The 19157-nt window shown below is 41.5% G+C and overlaps 3 protein-coding genes across 5 annotated transcripts; 2 read left to right on the top strand and 1 right to left on the bottom strand.

The window, feature by feature from the left end:
• Nucleotides 1-1893: 1893 nt before the first annotated feature.
• LOC135440366 (putative fatty acyl-CoA reductase CG5065) lies at nucleotides 1894-4702 on the top strand. The gene is made up of 8 exons (XM_064699481.1): nucleotides 1894-2029; nucleotides 2103-2388; nucleotides 2448-2684; nucleotides 2749-2858; nucleotides 3672-4042; nucleotides 4118-4188; nucleotides 4247-4372; nucleotides 4452-4702. The coding sequence occupies exons 1-8, from the start codon at nucleotides 1975-1977 to the stop codon at nucleotides 4675-4677; spliced, it is 1482 nt and encodes a 493-aa protein (XP_064555551.1). The 5' UTR covers nucleotides 1894-1974; the 3' UTR covers nucleotides 4678-4702.
• A 265-nt stretch (nucleotides 4703-4967) lies between these two features.
• Nucleotides 4968-12859, top strand: LOC135440362 (mediator of RNA polymerase II transcription subunit 15). 3 transcript variants are annotated; one of them, XM_064699478.1, is made up of 5 exons: nucleotides 4968-5837; nucleotides 5904-6630; nucleotides 7076-7312; nucleotides 7379-7525; nucleotides 12528-12859. In XM_064699478.1, the coding sequence occupies exons 1-5, from the start codon at nucleotides 5568-5570 to the stop codon at nucleotides 12803-12805; spliced, it is 1659 nt and encodes a 552-aa protein (XP_064555548.1). In that variant the 5' UTR covers nucleotides 4968-5567; the 3' UTR covers nucleotides 12806-12859. The 3 variants fall into 3 exon arrangements, with proteins under 3 accessions (XP_064555548.1, XP_064555550.1, XP_064555549.1); XM_064699480.1 differs by lacking the exon at nucleotides 12528-12859 and adding an exon at nucleotides 7598-7653 and having other exon boundaries at nucleotides 4973-5837; XM_064699479.1 differs by lacking the exon at nucleotides 12528-12859 and adding an exon at nucleotides 8692-9772 and having other exon boundaries at nucleotides 4977-5837.
• Nucleotides 12860-14184: 1325 nt separating this feature from the next.
• Nucleotides 14185-19005, bottom strand: Shmt (serine hydroxymethyl transferase). Its single transcript, XM_064699490.1, has 3 exons — nucleotides 18669-19005; nucleotides 16426-16625; nucleotides 14185-15477 (listed from the first exon to the last, which is right to left on the bottom strand). Exons 1-3 carry the CDS (start codon nucleotides 18873-18875, stop codon nucleotides 14271-14273), a joined length of 1614 nt encoding a protein of 537 aa, XP_064555560.1. The 5' UTR covers nucleotides 18876-19005; the 3' UTR covers nucleotides 14185-14270.
• Nucleotides 19006-19157: the final 152 nt, after the last annotated feature.

The following is a 19157-nucleotide window of genomic DNA, read 5'->3' as shown; positions in this document are numbered from 1 at the left end:
CATGACATGAAAAGAAAAGAAAAGCGAGTATAATATTCCCCAAAAAGCAAGTAAAAGACACACAAAACACAAAATATGCAAAACACAAACAACAACAACACTAAGAGTTTTGTAAAATTTTCAAACGCAACCTTATGTATTATTTTTTAATTATGATGTAATTATAAACAACAAAGTGAAACAAAAATATGATGGAAAAAAAAACTTAACCAAATCTGTTTTCTGTTACTCTTTCGTCTGCCTCTTTTAACTGATAACGCAACCCCCCCCCCCCCCCCCCTCTGCTCCACTGTGCCCGCTTTCAGACATTGCCTAACTTTCTGCTCATTTTATTTCTTGCTCTAACCTTTTGCTTTGCCGGCCGGCAAATGCAGTAACACGCACACATACACAACACACGCACACAGGCACAAACACGAACACGAGCGTGCAGTTGGAGGGGAAGTAAATGAGAGCAGTGAGCAAAGTTACGCTCTCTGTGGCTCGCTGTGCTGTAAACTCCTTGAAATTTTATACATATGTATTTAAGCTGAAATTTTATATGTGTACTTAGTTCTTTTTTTGTATTTTCTAATTGCATGCGTATTGAATGACGATAAGTTTACGCCTCAAAATGTTAATTAAAATGTGAAATGCAAAAAAAAAACTGTTCAAGTATTATGTGTATACCGCATTACCAGCAAACTGTTCCCAAGCTGCTCATGTGTGTGTGGGGTCAGCGAGCCCTTCGAGCTTTCGTCGCGCACACACACACACAGCTGGCCTAAGCTCGTGCTCTCTCTCTTCTAAATGCAGTTGGCTCTGCCACACACACACACACATGTATGCTAATGACCTTAAACTTACAATGTGGACCATTCCATTCACAAACACAAATGACCAAGCGAGCGACCCATCGCTGCGATTAAAGTTCCGTTTCTAACGTTATCACAAATTGTTGGCATCGTTCTCGAAAGCTTCGCTCTTAAGTGGCTCACAAATTGGCTTTGTGCCACATTCGTTTAGCTAATGAAGATTCTGAGCCTCATCTTTTCATTGGCAATGGTTGTTTTCCATTCATTTTTTATCGCTGCATATACATACATACAATTTTTACCTTTAAATATTTTCAATATGTTTGAGTTCGTTTTTTTTTTCTTTAAAGTGTTTGAATTTGAGGTCTTTTTTAGCTTTTGCCTATCTTGAAAGCCTTAAAGGCTCTGCTTTTTTAACAATGGCAAACCCCTTTCAAGTTTCCTATCATTCTTGTTATATAATACAGCACGTATGCACAATATATAATAAAAATGTGCATAGATTAAATCAATTGAACTAAGCAAGTGGTCCCATTACTTTTCGCTTAGCCCCATAACAACGCAACTCGTATACCCTGCATTTCGCGAAAGCTATGCGTTATCTCCGGGTCATATTGTTAAATAGTATCGCAAGGTCTAACTGATCTCATCAAACTCGGGAACTATACGAGCTAGGGTCGGAAAATTTGGGATGCAAGTACCCAAATACCAGACAAGCTCAATTTGATGGAAAAATTTAGCGAGAGACAAGATACAAGAGCAAGAGAGAACCCCAAATAATGGCCCATTCGCTTCAAGTTTTCCCCTGATAGGGCTAACTGAAGAACAAAAGGTTCGTCTCTTGAATTGAAAATGAATCAAGTACAAACGCAAGAAATAAATCGAAATGGTATTTTTGGGCTGCAACAATTGATATAGTACATTGTGAATTGTCATTAGGCTCGTGTAGGTAAAGGGGCTACCGGTGGATTTGCGGGTCAGCTCCACCTTGTGCATTTGCCGAAAATGTTCGTTTCTTGTGGTCAAGACAGTTGAATATTCAGCGAGTTGACCCGCTGCCTGCCTGTGAGGCTAATTGAATAGCATTTGCATATTGTGTACCGCACTTCGGACACTTACACAGCGGAAATGTGCTCCAGGCGGTTAGACTGCATTTGGTCGGCGATCCGTACGTACAAACATGTCAATTGCTGCAGCATTTAAGGATCAGGAAATCTTCGTGACTGGCGGCACGGGTATGCGACATCTTATATATATATTTTCAAATAGATCCCCCCTTTGATCCGTTTCGATCCGCAACGTGTTCAGGTTTCGTGGGCAAGGCGCTGATCGAGAAACTTCTGCGCTCCTGCTACACTTTGGGCAAGATCTATGTACTGATACGACCCAAGAAGGGTGTTGCCATCGAGCAGCGTCTGGAGGCGCTGCTCAACTGCAAGCTGTTCGAACGCCTGCGACGCGAACAGCCCCAGACACTGGCCAAGGTGGTGCCCATTGTCGGGGATGTTATGCAACTGGGCCTGGGCATCAGTGAGGCGGACCTGGCCCGTCTACGGAATGTAAACATTGTCTATCACTCGGCGGCCTCTGTCCGGTAGGTGGCAATTTGGCTGCTTAACTAGTGCCCAAGCTCCTAATTTCCATCCATGCTAGCTTTGATGATCCGCTGCGTTCAGCCATTTTGATGAACACACGCGGCACCCATGAGCTAATCAAGCTCGCGCTGCAATGGAAGAAACTGAAGGCCTTTGTCCATGTGTCCACCACGTACTCGAATCCCACCGAGCTGGAGGTTGAGGAGCGCATTTATCCACCCTACGCCGATTGGCGCACCACCATCAAACTGGCCGAGACCTACGATGAGGAAACCCTGAATGTTTTCAATCTGAAGTAGGTGGTCCTATGCTCAAATCGTTCGCCCAATTAACGTATTGTATCTCGTATCTCTCTTCAGGTATGGCAGCTTCCAGCCGAACACGTACACCTTCACCAAGAGTCTGGCCGAGCATGTGGCCAATGATTATAAGGATCAGTTGCCAATTTTCATATACAGGCCCTCAATCGGTAGGTAGAGCTCCAAACTGATCATCCGCTCTTTCCCGTTATACCTCGCTATTGTTTGGTACACTTCGGATCTTCCAAATTTTCCACGGTACTACTCAATATATTCTAGTACTGCACAATTAGTTCCGGTACTGCTCGGTACGGCTCGATACTGCTCGGTACGGCTTGGTCCTACTCGGTACTGCCCGGTACTCGGGTTCGCCTCGATACGGGTAACTACCCAGTATCGGTCCCTATTACCGAGTACTGCATGGTATTATCTGGTATCTGTATTATCCGGAACCGCTTGGCGTTGTTATTGGCCTTTGGTACTGTTTGGTATAACAGGGTACTGATCGGTATTGGGTTCCACTTGGCATTGCTAAGTATATCTTGAGACCAACTGATACAAGTAGGTGCAAACCGAAGTACTTATACAGGTACAGCTAGGTACTGCCGTATACTTCCCGGTGCTTCTCAGTCCTGTTCGGTACTACCCGGTACTTTCTGATATTTCGCGACATTGTCGTTGTTGATCGGTTGCTTTAATGTCTCACCTGATAGAAGGGTTGGCACTACTTCCAGCTTAGCTTGGAGCAGTACCAGCCTAGTAAGGTTCCGCTTCTCATTGGAAAAGCAGCTCGATTTGGGAAGCAATCCACTGGAAGTATTCGCAGATATTCTGGAAGTATTCGGAGCACACTTACTGCCGTAGCGGGTGTTACACGAAATTGGGTATTAGCTGGTCCAGCATTAGAGGGAAATCGGTTTAGCTCGGTTTTTTGATTTATCCGCACGGTCTCATGCTCTTGGTTTCCCTTACCTATGTGACAGTGATATCGACGATAGAGGAGCCCGTACCCGGCTGGGCGGATAATTTTAATGGACCCACCGGCATGCTGGTAGCCTGTGGAGTTGGCATTCTGCGCTCCCAGAACTGCGATCCCTACATTGTCGCCGATTTCGTGCCCGCCGATGTGGTGGTTCGTGGTCTCATTATAGCCGCATACAAATACTTAAAGCAAGCACCGGCCAAGGGCAAGCCCATCGATGTGATCAATTGTGCCACTGCCAATATATCGCCCATTACGATGGGCCAGGTTATTGATATCGGTAAGCGCTACATTAGGCAGAATCCATTCGAGCAGACGCTCTGGTTGCCAGGCGGCGGTATTACCCTGTGTCCGGTCCTGCATTTCGTAAGGGTGAGTCCAATCCGTTCGGAGGGTGTGACATTCCGTACCGCTAACTAACTTGTGCTTATCTCTTCCTTGGGCCAGTTCATAACGATGCACATCATGATGGCCATTGTGGTGGACACCTTGCTGCGGCTGACCAACGAGAAGCCATTGTAAGTGCACATCCCGCGTCCTCTTTTTGTGTTTTACTGAATTTGTTCCCATTTACAGCCTGTTGAAGCTACAGCGACGCATTTTTGCCGCGTTCCGTGCGGTCCAGGTCTTTGCCACCACCGAGTGGCATTTCGAGAACGAGAATTTCAAGGCATTGCATGCCGCGGTCCCCGAGGATGAAATGTGAGCAGACAGAGAGAGAGAGAGAGAACGAGAGAGAGAGACGGGGAGATAACTAACCTAAAAACTTTGCATTTTCCAGAACCGTGTTTGGCTTTCTGCAGCACTCGAACATCAACTATGTGGACTTCTTTCAGAATGGCATACGCGGCGCCAAGGAGTATCTGATGAACGAGAGTCCCGAGAGCAGCAGTAAGGCGCGTCTGCGCATCAAGATCTTCTATGTTTTGGATTATTTGTGCCGTGCCATTGTTTATGGCTTTCTGATACGTCTCATTTATCGACTCGCTTTGCGCATTTTCTTCTAATAACACTTGTGATTCCTTTTGCTTCTGTTTGTTTGTTTTTTTTTTTTTTTTGCCTAATGTAATTTTCAAACCCATTCTTTTTCATGTAACGGCTGTGGTAAAATAAACGTTTTTTTTCACAAGAAGTGCAAATTGAATTTTGAATTGAACTTACAGTTGAGGTGGCGCCATCTAGCGTCCGCCGGCCGGCACCAGCTACGCTTAACAGCAGCTGCTGCCATTGCTGTTAAGTTAAACATAGCGTGCTATCGATTACGCTCGATATACATGCACATTTTGAGTATAACAGAATGCCACAATAACATAAGCTTGCCAAAAAGCAACTAATTTTGCCGTGAAAAAAAAAGTGAGAAAATATTGAAAAATGAATACCTACAAAACGCAAATAAATAAATAAATGCAAAATAAAAATGTGCAATGCATAATTCGTAAAGCGTACCACTGTGAGAGGAGCAGCAAACAAAATACAGCGTATGTGCATTAATAAAATGATTTGCGGGTGCGTGGAGCAGCGTCTTTTCCGCAATTAGCTACTAAAATACACTGAAAAATAAACAAACACAAAGTGCGAATGCAATACAAACAACAATTTCGAATTTGAAATTAATCAATGCAAACAAACAGTGTGCGCGTTTGTAATTAAATCAGTTGGCTAGTTGGTTACTTGTTGGTACGCGCCGCACAGAGACCGACAACTGCGCGCGGTTGGCCCAACTGCAGCACGGATTATTGTTAATTGGATTAGGGCCCAAAAGCGGGGCAGCGGCTGTGGCTGACGCTGACTCTGTGACTCTGACTGTGACTGTGGCTGTGGCAGTGGCTGAGGCTGAGGCGGTGGCAGGCGTCGGGCGCAATTGGTGTTAGTTGCGAAAAGTTGATCGGCTTTAGCAATGGCAACGACACAGCAATATTCGTTGCGCTGGAATAACTATTTGCGGCATTTGACCTACTCGCTGGACAATCACAGGCTGAACGATGATTTTGTTGATGTTAGCCTGTGCGTGGATGGGCGCAAGATCAAGGCGCACAAGGTGGTGCTCAGCTCGTGCTCATCGTATTTTAAGGAGATATTCAAAGAGAATCCGCATCCTCATCCAGTCATTATATTTAAGTTTATCAAATTCGAAGATCTCAACTCCATAGTCGAGTTTATGTATCAGGTATGCTTGAGTATGCCCATATTAAAGCCTTTGTTTTTATTATTAACCATTTTCAACGTTTGCCAGGGTGAGGTGAATGTGCAACAAGAGGCGCTGCAATCGTTTCTGCAGACCGCCGAACTGCTGGCCGTGCAGGGTCTGACCGCTGAGGAAAAGGAGAAACCGCAGCTGCCGGTGGCGCCGCTTATAAGCGATCACAAGCTCATCAAGACGATACCCAGCACGATACGCGCCGTCAACGAGCAGCAGCACCACCAGCATCATCAGCAGCATCAACAGCAGCATCAACAGCAGCACCAGCAGCAGCACCAGCAGCAACAGCAGCAGCAGGTGGCTGTTGCAAGCATCGCTCAAGCGCAGAGCGCCACACAAACCATCGAAATACCAACGGCTACGCTGTTGCAGGCAACGGCAACGCAGGTTCAAACGCAAGTGGCTGCTGTCGCGGCGGCTCAGCTGCAGGTGCAGCAGACCCAACAGCAGCAACAACAACAGCAGCAGCAGCAGCAGCATCATCATCATGTACAAACCACCCAAATACAACACATTCAAGTTCAGGCGGCGCCGCCACAGCAACAACAACAGCAGCAGCAGCAGCAACAACAGCAGCAACAACAACAGCCACAGCAGGCCGCAGCGCAGGCGCAGCACCTGACCATCACGAATACGGTATCGCTGCCTGCAGCGAATACCGTTAAGAAGCGCAAGATCACCTTCTCCGACGATGATGACAATATCTACACCACCGAAACGGTCGACTATGCCGTCAAGGACGAACAGACCATTGTGAAAAGTAAGAATATCCGTTGGAAATCTTGCATTATATTGATGCCCGTTAAGAAAGAATTTATCCAGTCAGCTTAGAGCAGAGCATCTGCAACACGAGTACTGCTCCCCATTCATAAGTAGGGTCGTGCAACACTTGCTCACCTACCAAGCCCCTTTTGCAAAGGTCCTTCTTTTCGAACCAACCGAATCGGATCACTTTATCATATCATCAGCTTTTACAAGTTCTTTTATATGAGCGAAACCTCTAACAACAGACGTTGTATGGAAAAGTTTTCTGTTTCTCAAGATTTTCTGACCAAACTCAACGCAACTCTTTCCGCATATCTGGCATGCCTTGCTGAAGACAAGAGTTCGTTCTCGTTTTTTATAAACCACATTAGTCTGCGAGCATGCAACGTACATTATTTTTAATATAAATATATAAATTATTGAGCCTGTTCTTGTTGCAGCTGCCGAGATGACATTTCTACGCGGCGCCGTCAAAATGGACATACCGGATTATATAGTCAGTGAGGTCGACGATCGTTTATCGGACGGCGCGACGCCACAAACGTCACAGGATGCGACCACAGCGGCCGCACAGACTGTGGCGCAATACTCTTCCGAATACGAGATCCTAACCGAGTCTGAAATCGAGGAGAAATACCAAGCAGATCCCGAGAATGCCGAAATTGCCATCGAAATGAGTGAGTAGCTGCGTATATATATATATATATATTTTGGAGCCAACCAACAACTTCTGCCAATTGCAGCACGCCTGCTGAGCACAGCGAGCGGCGCAACAACGACAGCCACCACACAGGCGGTGCTGGAGGATCCTAGCGCCGCGCCGACGGGTGCCACAACCACCGTCTCGGTGACGCCAGTGAAAACGGACAACAAAGCCAGCGGCACCAATGGTGAGTGCATTCAACCGATTAGCTAACCAGGCACACGAAATTAAAATCGTTTTCTGATTTGACATCCCAAAGAAAACGAATACGTCGAAGTTGAGTTGTATTTGGAACTCTGATAGAAACTATAAATCGGTTTATTTGAGCGCTCTATATTTATATATATATAGATGTGTTTATAATGGGCAACGAGAAGCAAACCAATTGGGACATGGACAGATCCACAATAGATGCACAATTGGGAATGAAGCATGAAACTGCACGCCAAGCACTTTAGAGGGTTCGATGGTTTATGGTTTGATACTACCAATTCATAAGGTTCTTTATGTGATTATTTACCTTGACTGACTACTCGCTGATAGATCAGAAATTAAATGTGCAATCCTTTCACCCAGTCTAGAGTCTCGGAATGTGGATTGATTAAATAACTACAACAATGGTTATTATAGGTTGCGATCCATAATTAGCCCCTTTATAAGGAGCTCAATAATGGGAATCTAAGCAACATTCAGCTTTTAACTCTCAACTTTCAACTCAACTTAAGAACTGATCCCAAAGCAATTGTTAGGGAACAGCTGAATTCCTCGAGAATACAAAATATAGTCCTATCGAATGGTTCACGCAAAAAAGGTTTTCTAAATCCCTTCAAATCGTCATTAATTATAAAAAATTGATACTAAATTGCTGTCAATTTGAACTTTATAATTCACAACTGGTTTAAGCGATAGTTTGGCTAAGTTGCTGAGCTCTGAGAACAGAGTAAAATGAATTAAAGTTGGTTGGGACATCGTTTAAATTGGCAATATTTTAATTTCTTCTGATTATATGTATAATTATATTGTTTTAATTTGCTTTAATTGTAATTGTAAAGTGCGTTTTGATTTTAATTTAAAATATAAGTTATGTTTTTTTGTACAAATATTTTTGCTCGGATTGGTGTTGGACATTTTGAATGTATAAATCGTATTTAAAGATTATTTGGCTTTTGATTATATATCAATTTCTTATCGTATTGTGTTTTGGCGTCGAATATGTCTCCAAAGTGTTTGTCTATTGTCTAACCAAATTTGTGTGTAGAAATGTAATTGAAACAGAAAATAGATGCGTGAAAAGCGAAAGCGTCAAAGGCAAGCTAATTGTATAATTTGTCCAATTTTTCTGTATATTTTTAGATTCACCCAATAATAAATGGACAGAATGTCAATTTTGCAAAATGGTTATTACCACGGTGAATCTTTGGAGACATATTCGCACCCAACATACGCCCCAACCGCCGCGCAAATGCGATCTCTGCAATAAGAATTTCAAAAACAAATACAGCCTGCGCGAGCACATACGCATCTCCCATGAGCAGAAGGTGGCCATCAAGACGGAGAACTGATGGACAATCTTTCAGGTGCAGCACGGCGTCAATTGAATATTCCACAGACGACACTCAAGGCGGCACGAAACCAATCCGAGCGAGACGGAGCATGCTAACTACAAAGAGAGAAAGAGAGAGAGAGAGAGAGAGAGAGAGATATAGAACATTACGTCCAACAACAAATGCTAAAAATCTTAGCCAGTGGAAAGATATTTGTATGGAACCACCCAAAAAAACAACAACAAATAAATGTAAAGCAAACAAAACTGAAAGAAAATACAAAAAAATCAAAGAAGAAGAAGCGGAGAAGGATGAGGATAATGTTAAAGCACTTTTCCAGTCATTAGCACTTACGTTGCCGCAACCAGCATCCAAGTTGTTGTTTAGTCAAAAAAAAAATAAGAAAAGAAAAGCTTAAATCAGATCTGTTTGATGGGCGACAAAAATTGATGGAAATGTATAGAAATAGTAAATGCCGCAACAGATCTGGCTGGGCTATCCATATGACATTCTATATACATATATGTGTATATCTGTGTCTGTCTGTATCTATCGAGATGTTAGCGCTAATTTAATTTGTAAGCCACAAAAAATGTCAAGTCAGTCAGTTTGTGGAGCTGGTGAAGCCCGATATTGACCAAGCCATGTCATATATATATATATAAGCAGATATATATTTATATATATATATTCCTGATAAATTGAAAAAGAAAACAAACAAATTGAAATTAATTTATGTATTTTAGTTAATTAGTTAGCCAAGTGCGTCGCGTACATCACGTAACTGTACATACATTAATCTTAACTCCTATTATATAATTCCTAGAGTATATAAATATATATATATATATTTTATAGAGCGCTAGAGCCAAAGCCAGACTAGGCCCACAGTCAAACAATGTGTTTTTTATTTTTTAATTTAATTTATGTATTTTGCCCAACACACACACACACACACACACACACACACACACACACACACACACACACACACACACACACACACACACACACACACACAACCTGTACAAAATGAAATATAATTCAGTTTTAGTTATTCTCTGAATACATATTTTTTTCTTAATTTTTTGTTTTAGATTGTAAACCCGACACCCTAAAACCACTTCCTCCCAGCTCCATGTCCACATTTAGCTAGCATATACAACATGTTGAACCTAAGCATATTTCAACAAGCATCATATTTTTAATTTGATATCAACAAATGCATATTTAAATGTCAAATGTCGTAGTTGAATATACATATAGAAATTAGGAAAACAATCTGTGTACACAACCCCACACACACTAACGCTAGATATATACTTAGTTAATTGAAAGGCTAAATGTTGAATGATCGATTCATACGTATTATATAATATATATAAATATATATACATATATGTATATATATATATATATATATATATATCGTATCGATTACGAACAATTTTTGATGTCAGCTCATATACATAATATAAAAACAAATTTATATCAGATAACTTACTGAAATTCCAAAACAAACATCGTCTATCTTCGGCTAGCCGAAGTTTTTATACCCTTGCAGACTTGCGCCCATACGAATTGCCATAGCTTGTATATCATATATGGATTAGTCTGTACTTAAGCAAATTTGGGGCTCATAAGAAAATCAAAACATGTTTATTGTAGTTTTTTATATGGAAAACAAAGCGATTTTTTATATATATTATATTATGTGCTAAGCGCTGTCCAAGCCTGCCAGTTTAGCTACATAACTGTTCAATTGATATGGAATGCTATGGAATGGAACGGCTAACTGAATTGTCACAGCTTGCGCTCTTAAGTTTGGCTTAGTTCTTATAATATACTAAAATAAGCAAAGGAAAATGAAACACGATGGAATGGCACATTCTTTAGTCTGTGAACAGCCGGAAACTGAAACGTAACGAAATGAAACACACAACTTAATGTACTCTTATTGAAATGGAGCATTGTGCAAGACTGCCAGTGAGAAATGGACTACCGAGGGGAAACAAATGGAACATGTCTGGACTGAGACGGAATGGTATACTTCAAGTTCAATCGAGTGGCTTGAAACACGGCAGCAATATGACTTTTGAAGTGTTCATTTGGAACATATTGGAATGGGACTGGAGCAATAGACTTCAAACAATACAGCTTAGACATGCACTGGAACAGAATGGAATGGGAATGGAACAATCGACCTCGAGCAGTACAGTTTAGACATGCACTCAACGATTTTGGAACAGAATGGAATGGGAATAGAACAATCGACCTCGAGCAGTACAGTTTAGACACGCACTGGAACAGAATGGAATGGGAATAGAACAATCGACCTCGAGCAGTACAGTTTAGACATGACTCAACGATTTTGGAACAGAGTGGATTGGGAATAGAACAATCGACCTCGAGCAGTACAGTTTAGACATGACTCAACGATTTTGGAACAGAGTGGAATGGGAATAGAACAATCGACCTCGAGCAGTACAGTTTAGACACGCACTGGAACAGAATGGAATGTGAATAGAACAATCGACCTCGAGCAGTACAGTTTAGACATGACAACGATTTTGGAACAGAGTGGAATGGGAATAGAACAATCGACCTCGAGCAGTACAGTTTAGACACGCACTGGAACAGAATGGAATGTGAATAGAACAATCGACCTCGAGCAGTACAGTTTAGACATGCACTCAACGATTTTGGAACAGAATGGAATGGGAATAGAACAATCGACCTCGAGCAGTACAGTTTAGACACGCACTGGAACAGAATGGAATGGGAATAGAACAATCGACCTCGAGCAGTACAGTTTAGACATGACTCAACGATTTTGGAACAGAGTGGAATGGGTATAGAACAATCGACCTCGAGCAGTACAGTTTAGACATGACTCAACGATTTTGGAACAGAATGGAAAGGGAATAGAACAATCGACCTCGAACAGTACAGTTTAGACATGACTCAACGATTTTGGAACAGAATGGAATTGGAATAGAACAATCGACCTCGAGCAGTACAGTTTAGACATGACTCAACGATTTTGGAACAGAATGGAATGGGAATAGAACAATCGACCTCGAGCAGTACAGCTTAGACACGCACTGGAACAGAATGGAATGGGAATAGAACAATCGAACTCGAACAGTACAGTTTAGACATGCACCCAACGATTTTGGAACAGAATGGAAAGGGATTGGGACAATAGATTTCGAACTGCCTCCTAAAAAGCGTTAAGCATTTTATAAACAACTTTTATTGCCAGCCTCTGCAAGGGTATCAACAAATTTGTATGTAAAACGTGAAAAAACAAAATTAACATTTTTTGTGACTCATTTGTATTTTGTGTAATGTAACAAACCAAGATGTGAAGCGAACCAAATATGCATGTATATAAAGTATATATATAAAGGAGATTAATATAATTCGAATTTTCTTCTCCTTTTGATAAGAAACCCAAAAAAAAAGAAAAGAAAAGAAATTCTTTGAGAAGGATTGCAAATAAAATACATACACCTAATAAAAGCCAAGAACTATACGTATTTCCAGCTTAAACGCAATCTGGTCTCTCTTTATTAATGCAAATAACCAAATGTAATATATACATATAATATTCTTTTTTAAACGAGTCTCGAATTGTTTCAGCCGTCGCATCCGGCGCAGCCGTCGAGGAGAACGCCCCGACGGGCGTGGCGCTGATCTGCGGCGTCTGCAAGCGACGCCTGCAGTCGATGAACGCCTTGCGGCGACACATTGCCTCCAGGCACTCGGAGATCCAGAGCAAGGAGCACGAGTGCTTCATATGCATGAAGAACTTCAAGACCAAATGGTCGCTCTCCACGCACAATTCGCGTTTCCATCGGGATGCGCGTTTGAGCAAGGAGCTGACCAAAATCGATTTCGCCGATCATCAGCTCAACTAAGCCGCGTTTTCGCAGACAGACAGAGAGAGAGAGAGAGAGAGAGAGAGAGAAAGTGAGACATGTTTCTTAATATAAATAAATATAGATATATATGTGTATATTTTTTGTAAACTAAACTAAACTAAGCTAAACATAACTAAACTAAGCTATTTTAAATGCAAACTTAAGCTAAGCGTTTGGAATATGTACAAATTCTTGAATTGTTTTCGATTTCACTTTATTTTATTTATGCCAATCAAATCCGAACGTTTCGTTTTTGCACTTCTTCAAAGTCTTGCTGTTTCGTATTCCGTTTCGAACCAAATTCCGTTCCGATTCCGTTTCCGTTTCGTTTTCGAATTTTTGTTTCTATTTTAAATTCATTTTGAGACGATTTTAGCAAATATTATATATACCTTAAATGAAATTGAAAGCAGAGGAAATAGGAATTAATTAACTAATTAATATTTAATTAATCAACTCGTGGAAATCCTTTTTAAGCCCAATTCAATTTGTGGCTAACATTCGTAAATTCAAAATGTTTTCAATTTCAAATAAATCTCTGCAAAACTAGTTGAATTCAAAATTCGTTAACTTTCAAATAAATCCCAGTTCGAAATTCTTAAATTCAAAATTCGTTTACTTTGAAATAAATCTAATTTTGAAATTCTAAAATTTTTACTTTCTAATAAATCTGTGCAAAAATAGTATTGAAATTCTTGAACTCAAAAATCTTTCAATTTGAAATAAATCTAAAGAAAACTTGTTTTGAAAATGTGCTAAATATTAATTATATATATATATATATATATATATAATTGTATATGTGTAATTATTATGCTTTTTATATGAATATCTTCAACATTTTATTTATAATAATTATACTTTATATATATATATATGTGAATCTTTTATATATTGTTTTAGAACAGTTTGATTTGATTTTTGACGCCAAGCAAACTTGTCTCTTATAATCAAATAATGCGACTGTTCCAGAGATTTTCAGTTAGTGTGTGTGAATTTATTCCAATTTGCGAGAAATTTTCAAATTGTTGTGCTTTTTGAATATCCAAAACTGCAAACAATTCTCCGCACAACAAGCAAGCCATATTTGTTTTTTAATTATATTATTTCATAAAGGATTTCCTTGTTGAAATAAAATTATTAAATGTAAAAATTTGATATGCAAAGCGTCGCAAATTTCAAAACTATTTACTGAAAAGCAAAATGCAGCCCAAACTGTTTCAGCGATTTGTAAAAGTAAAACGCAAGTTGTTTACAAAGTTTTAAAAAAAAAATTTTGTTTCATATTTCATTAGCTTAACTAAATTTTATACACATCTTTTATAGATCTATGCGGCCAGATATTTGGCTGGTTGTCCACACACAGGTGTACTAGGAATTTTGGAAACAATTTTTCGAGTAGACAAATATAATGTTACAAAATGTTTTTTTTTTTTATATATTTTAAATGCAAGCAAGACCTCTACAGACAATCTTGACCGGGCAGCGGAAAGGTGACGCTGAACTGCTTGACGGATTTGTGGAGTTCGGCGAGCTTCTGTTTGATGGCCGCATTCTCGCTTAGGGTCTTGGTGAAGTCAACCAATTTGGGGCTGCCGGCCGCTTTGGCAGCCTCGGCGCCAATTTTGAGCGCTCGATCGATGAAGGCGACCACCTGCTCCATGTCCTTTTCGAGTAGGCCGCGCGTGGTTAGGGCCGGCGTGCCCAGGCGTATGCCGGATGGATTCAGGGCGGACTTATCGCCGGGCACCGTGTTCTTGTTACAGGCTATGCCCACCTCCTCGAGCACTAGCTCAGCCTTGGCGCCGGATAGGCCGGTATTGCGCACATCGACCAGCACGAGATGGACATCGGTGCCGCCGGTGGCCACCGTGTAGCCCAGATCGATGAGGCCCTTGCACAGCGCCTTGGCATTCTTGATGACCTGCGCCTGGTAGCCCTTGAATTCCGGCGATTTGGCCTGCTTAAAGGCCGTGGCAATGCCGGCAATGGCATTATTATGCGGCCCACCCTGCAGCGCTGGGAATACCGCCTGATTGATGCGCTCCTCCAGATCGTATAGAATCTTCTCGCCGTTGGGCTTTGTGCTGCGCACACCCTTGCGGAAGAAGATGACGCCGGCTCGGGGACCGCGCAGCGTCTTGTGCGTGGTGGTGGTCACAATGTCGGCATACTCAAACGGCGAGGGTATCTGCTCGGCGGCAACGAGTCCAGCCACGTGCGCCATGTCGGCCATCAAATATGCGCCGACCTCGTCGCAGATCTTGCGGAAGCGTGCATAGTCCAGCAGGCGCGAATAGCACGAGATGCCCGCAATGATAATCTGCGGACGGAAAGTCTTGGCCGCCTCTGCCAGTTTTTCATAGTCGATGATGCCCGTTTCGGGATTCACCTTATAGGGCATGCTCTCAAAGAAGATGGATGTGGCCGAGATTTTCTTGTTGGGCGTAAAGAAGCCGTGCGTCAAATGTCCACCATCGGGCAGATCCAGGCCCATAATACGATCGTGTGGACGCAGCACGCCCGTGTACGCGGCCAGATTGGCCGGCGAGCCGGAATAGGGCTGAACATTGACGCCCCACTCGCTGGCATCCAGATTGAACAGATGTAGGCCGCGTGTCTGCGCCAGGCATTCAATCTGATCAATAAATTGATTGCCACCATAATAGCTGTCAAATAAAGAATGGTAATATTAGCAAAAGCTCTCAGGCAAAAAGACTTAAGCTTTGGATTAATCTGCTCAACAAAAATTAAAATCAATTGCATGTTCTAGCCCTTTCCAAGGTATTTAAACAACTGGAGCTTTCTTTTTTTTAAGGAGCTTTAAAAGCTGTGTCATTATTTATTTTATGGCAAATTTCGTTTAAAGCTTTTTATATTAGGTGAAAGCATGTCTAATTCGCAACACGTTCACGCAGAAGTGAACGTTAAAAGCTTTGTTAGGATTAACTGTATGGCTTAGCAAGCCACATTTTAAAAGCTCATTAAAGCTTGACCGTCATTTTTTTTATGATTTATCTCATTTTAAGTTCTTTACTTCCTATAGTATACGTTTATATAGTAAAAAGTAAAAACTTGATTAAATTTAATCAAAAGCTTTGGTATGTTCAACTGTTCTATTTTGAAGTGAGTTTGAAAGCTCCTCAAAGCTCAACCGAATTGCTTAAAAGGAACTTTCCTTGTTCAATGCGAGCTCGTTTAAACGCAAGAAACTTTAATTTATATCAATTGTCAATAGCATTAAAAAGCATTAGTTATTAAGTGAATCAAAGCTTTTCTATAGGGGTTTACCTAAGGTAAAAAAGCTTCTTAATGTAACAAAAGGCAAGCTTTCTCCGTTTTGGCTACGATCTGCATGCATAATCCGATTTAGTTAGGATTAGATATGCTGCTATCTCCCTCCCTATTATTGAAAAGCAGCAAAATCTTAATTGACTTTAGAGAAGCTTTTGCATTATTTAACTTTTAGCTACAACAAGGCACTTTCAAAGTTAAATTTAAAAGCTCGAATACAAACTGACTTTTGATAAGCTATTATTTTTTTTCTACTGCATTTTTGTTGCCTTGAATTCCAATTTCAGACGCTGAATATTGATTATTGTGCTCGGCTGACTTACCGCTTGCCTGGATAGCCCTCGGAGTATTTGTTGGTCAGACAGGAGCCCAGACTCTCCAGGACGGCCAGCGAGGTGAAGTTCTCGCTGGCGATCATCTCGAGGCCCTCGCGCTGACGCTCCTTCTCCTTGATTATGATATCGGCCAGCTCCGGGTCGCTCTGCTTCAGCGTGGCCTGCAACATTTTCTGATCTGCCATCTTCTGTGGAGTGTATCGAGCGTGTGACTCACAGTTATGGTTATGTAATACTCTGTAAAGCAGTTGCGCTCGGGGCAACGATCGGCGTTGCAATGAATCGCATTCGCAACGATTGCGAGCTGTTTATGACTGATTGCGTTGGAAACAAATATTTATGTTTTCATATTTTGCCAGCCGATGTGGGTTCAATGGGTTCAAAAAACATTGGCATTTTTTTTTTATTCAATTTTATTTATTTTTTTTTTTGCCGATAAGGCGTCGCACGGAGATTGATATGTGACCGCAAAGCATAGACTATCGCCGTGTGACCTTGGCAAATATCGATTGATGCAATTTGAGGCGTTGCCTCTGGGCGCAACGCGATCTACAGAGCAGAACTTGAGGCGTATGTAGCTCTCAGACAGAAGTGTATATTCAGAGCCAATATGCTCGCTTTTAGTTTGTGAACAGGGCATAAGAGCTTCCTCCCGATTTCTGGCTGATAAGATTACTGTGCCAACTTTTCATTAAATACACATATACATTTATTGCTTATTTTTCTTGGCGTGTGCAGTCAAATGCTTGTTTGTAGGCAGGTACGCAGCGCCTCAATGCACAGCGTACCACCATTTTTGTAGGGACCCCCCGTAGCGCCTATCGCCCGACCAAGGGTCAGAAAGTTCAAATTTGGTTGAACGATAAGACACCAGCTGGGGGCTTACTTGGCGCTGAGGTCGTCCGAAATGTCGGTTCCTTATCAAAGCAGAAGCTACGCGACGAAACGATCTCAAGACTTAAACAAAGATTCAAGAACTTACAATTTATTTTCGTTATTTTCTAGAAAGTTATTCGAAAACATAATGTATTTAAAACTGATTTTTGAAAATATGTTACCCAAGATTTGAACAAAATGGGAAAAAAAAGAAACAAGATTCAATTGGGAGAGCATGATAAAGAACTACGAATATTTAAAGAAATCTTTTTTATGTTTACGAAAGATAAAAGCTTAATTTGAGGCCAGAAATGTTTTAGTTCAAATGTTTCGCCAATATTGTAAACAAAAATTCGGAATATGTTCAAGAAACATTCAAAAAAACATATAGTATATTAAGGGGACTTTTTGTAAGTTTCGAACAGTGTTGGAAAACCTCAAAATAACAACATTCGATTCAAATATCTACAAAAACGATCGTGCGTTTCTTTTACAGCTATATCGTAAAGCGATCAAACTCAACTGTACTAAATTTCGGGTAATTAGCTCAACTGAGACTCCAGATCAGCTTATGATGCATAACTTGATCGAAACACAAAAGAACACAAAAAACACATGTGATGTGTTTTTCCAAGAACAATTTCGATATGCACACAAGTAAAATGAAATTACATTTGTTATGAACCAAATGCCAGACATCATTCGCAAATCAACTGGGCGGGGCGGGGCGGGGCGGGGCCAGTTGGCGTCGCTGCAGCCTGTTGTTAGCTGCAAAAATTTGATACTTTAAACAAACAACGGATCAGAACTTTTGTGTAGGCATTTAAATTGATTGAACACGCGAAGCCAAAAAATCCGAGACCAGCTTGAAAGCACGCGTTAGAAAACAACGGAGAACAAGACAGAACGGCTATCGCTGAAGACTAAATACCCTTCTGCAAAAACTATAGGGCATATTGTCTAGTGATGCAGAGTTTGGTCAAACAATTTGGACAAGCAAAAGGTTTCCCCGTACAAAAACTGATCATACTGAACAAGAATATATATGGGCTTTATGAGACTCGAGCTGTCACCTGCCATGCGTTACACATTTTGTGTAGAAATTCGTATACCCTCATTGCTAAAGGGTACAAAAACGTGTCCGCCAACCATTCTTTAGTTCAATTGCACGCAGCGCCGTGTGCGAAGGAGAGAGAGAGAGAGAGAGAGAGAGAGGGAAGGGAGCACGTATTTTTCACAGAAAACAGCGAATTTACGGTTGACAGTATGCAATTATTGATCCGCTTTAATTGATCGTTTCTATAGCTGTTAATAATTTGCACATTTATATAGTTCGCACACACACGCACACTTACCGCAACCGAGTTTGAACAGTTTCTGATCGCAGCCGACGACGCTGTTGACGACGAAATAAGCGGCGTGATTTTCGATGCCAGTCGAGTTACGATCAGGTTGGCAGGCCGTTGATCATGCTGATTGCTGTTAAATGTTCTGATGGCAGCTGTCGTAACTGGCATTGCCTTTGTATGGAGACGGGCGGCCGATGATCGTAAATGTAGCATGCTGATGGTTAACCTGTGTTGATGGCAATTCTGCTCGTATATCTTCGAATGCAGCGTCCGGCGTCTGGATCTATACTAGCAAACAAAAAAAGCACGGCCGTCTCTAGCACTTGCCTGTTGCTGTTGATAGCCTGTGACCTGCATTTGGATTATGGTTGTTTGTTTTTTTGTTTTTTGGTGATAAGCGACAGATCTTGGTGGCTGACAAATTTGTTGTTTACTTGCCCCTTGCCATTAAGAAGCATCGGCTGGGCCGCCGTCCACCAGATCAGCTGTTTGCAA

Source organism: Drosophila montana, unplaced genomic scaffold (genome assembly GCF_035044405.1).
Source record: "Drosophila montana isolate Dmon_TW-CO22-7 unplaced genomic scaffold, ASM3504440v1 contig_924_1, whole genome shotgun sequence".
NCBI lineage: Eukaryota > Metazoa > Arthropoda > Insecta > Diptera > Drosophilidae > Drosophila > Drosophila montana.
The sequence above is the reverse complement of the archived record's forward strand: the minus strand, read 5'-3'. Positions and strand labels throughout refer to the sequence as shown.

Bases quoted from the DNA above. Each gene is read 5' to 3' on its own strand.
- LOC135440366 (XM_064699481.1), top strand. From the start codon at position 1,975: ATGTCAATTGCTGCAGCATTTAAGGATCAGGAAATCTTCGTGACTGGC. The intron at 2,859-3,671 runs GTAGGTAGAGCT...CCTATGTGACAG, and splicing joins CATATACAGGCCCTCAATCG to TGATATCGACGATAGAGGAG. The intron at 4,189-4,246 runs GTAAGTGCACAT...TCCCATTTACAG, and splicing joins CTGACCAACGAGAAGCCATT to CCTGTTGAAGCTACAGCGAC.
- LOC135440362 (XM_064699478.1), top strand. From the start codon at position 5,568: ATGGCAACGACACAGCAATATTCGTTGCGCTGGAATAACTATTTGCGG. The intron at 5,838-5,903 runs GTATGCTTGAGT...AACGTTTGCCAG, and splicing joins TAGTCGAGTTTATGTATCAG to GGTGAGGTGAATGTGCAACA. The intron at 7,526-12,527 runs GTGAGTGCATTC...GAATTGTTTCAG, and splicing joins CAAAGCCAGCGGCACCAATG to CCGTCGCATCCGGCGCAGCC.
- Shmt (XM_064699490.1), bottom strand. From the start codon at position 18,875: ATGCTACATTTACGATCATCGGCCGCCCGTCTCCATACAAAGGCAATG. The intron at 16,626-18,668 runs GTAAGTGTGCGT...TACACTCCACAG, and splicing joins ACTGTTCAAACTCGGTTGCG to AAGATGGCAGATCAGAAAAT. The intron at 15,478-16,425 runs GTAAGTCAGCCG...TTTATTTGACAG, and splicing joins GAGGGCTATCCAGGCAAGCG to CTATTATGGTGGCAATCAAT.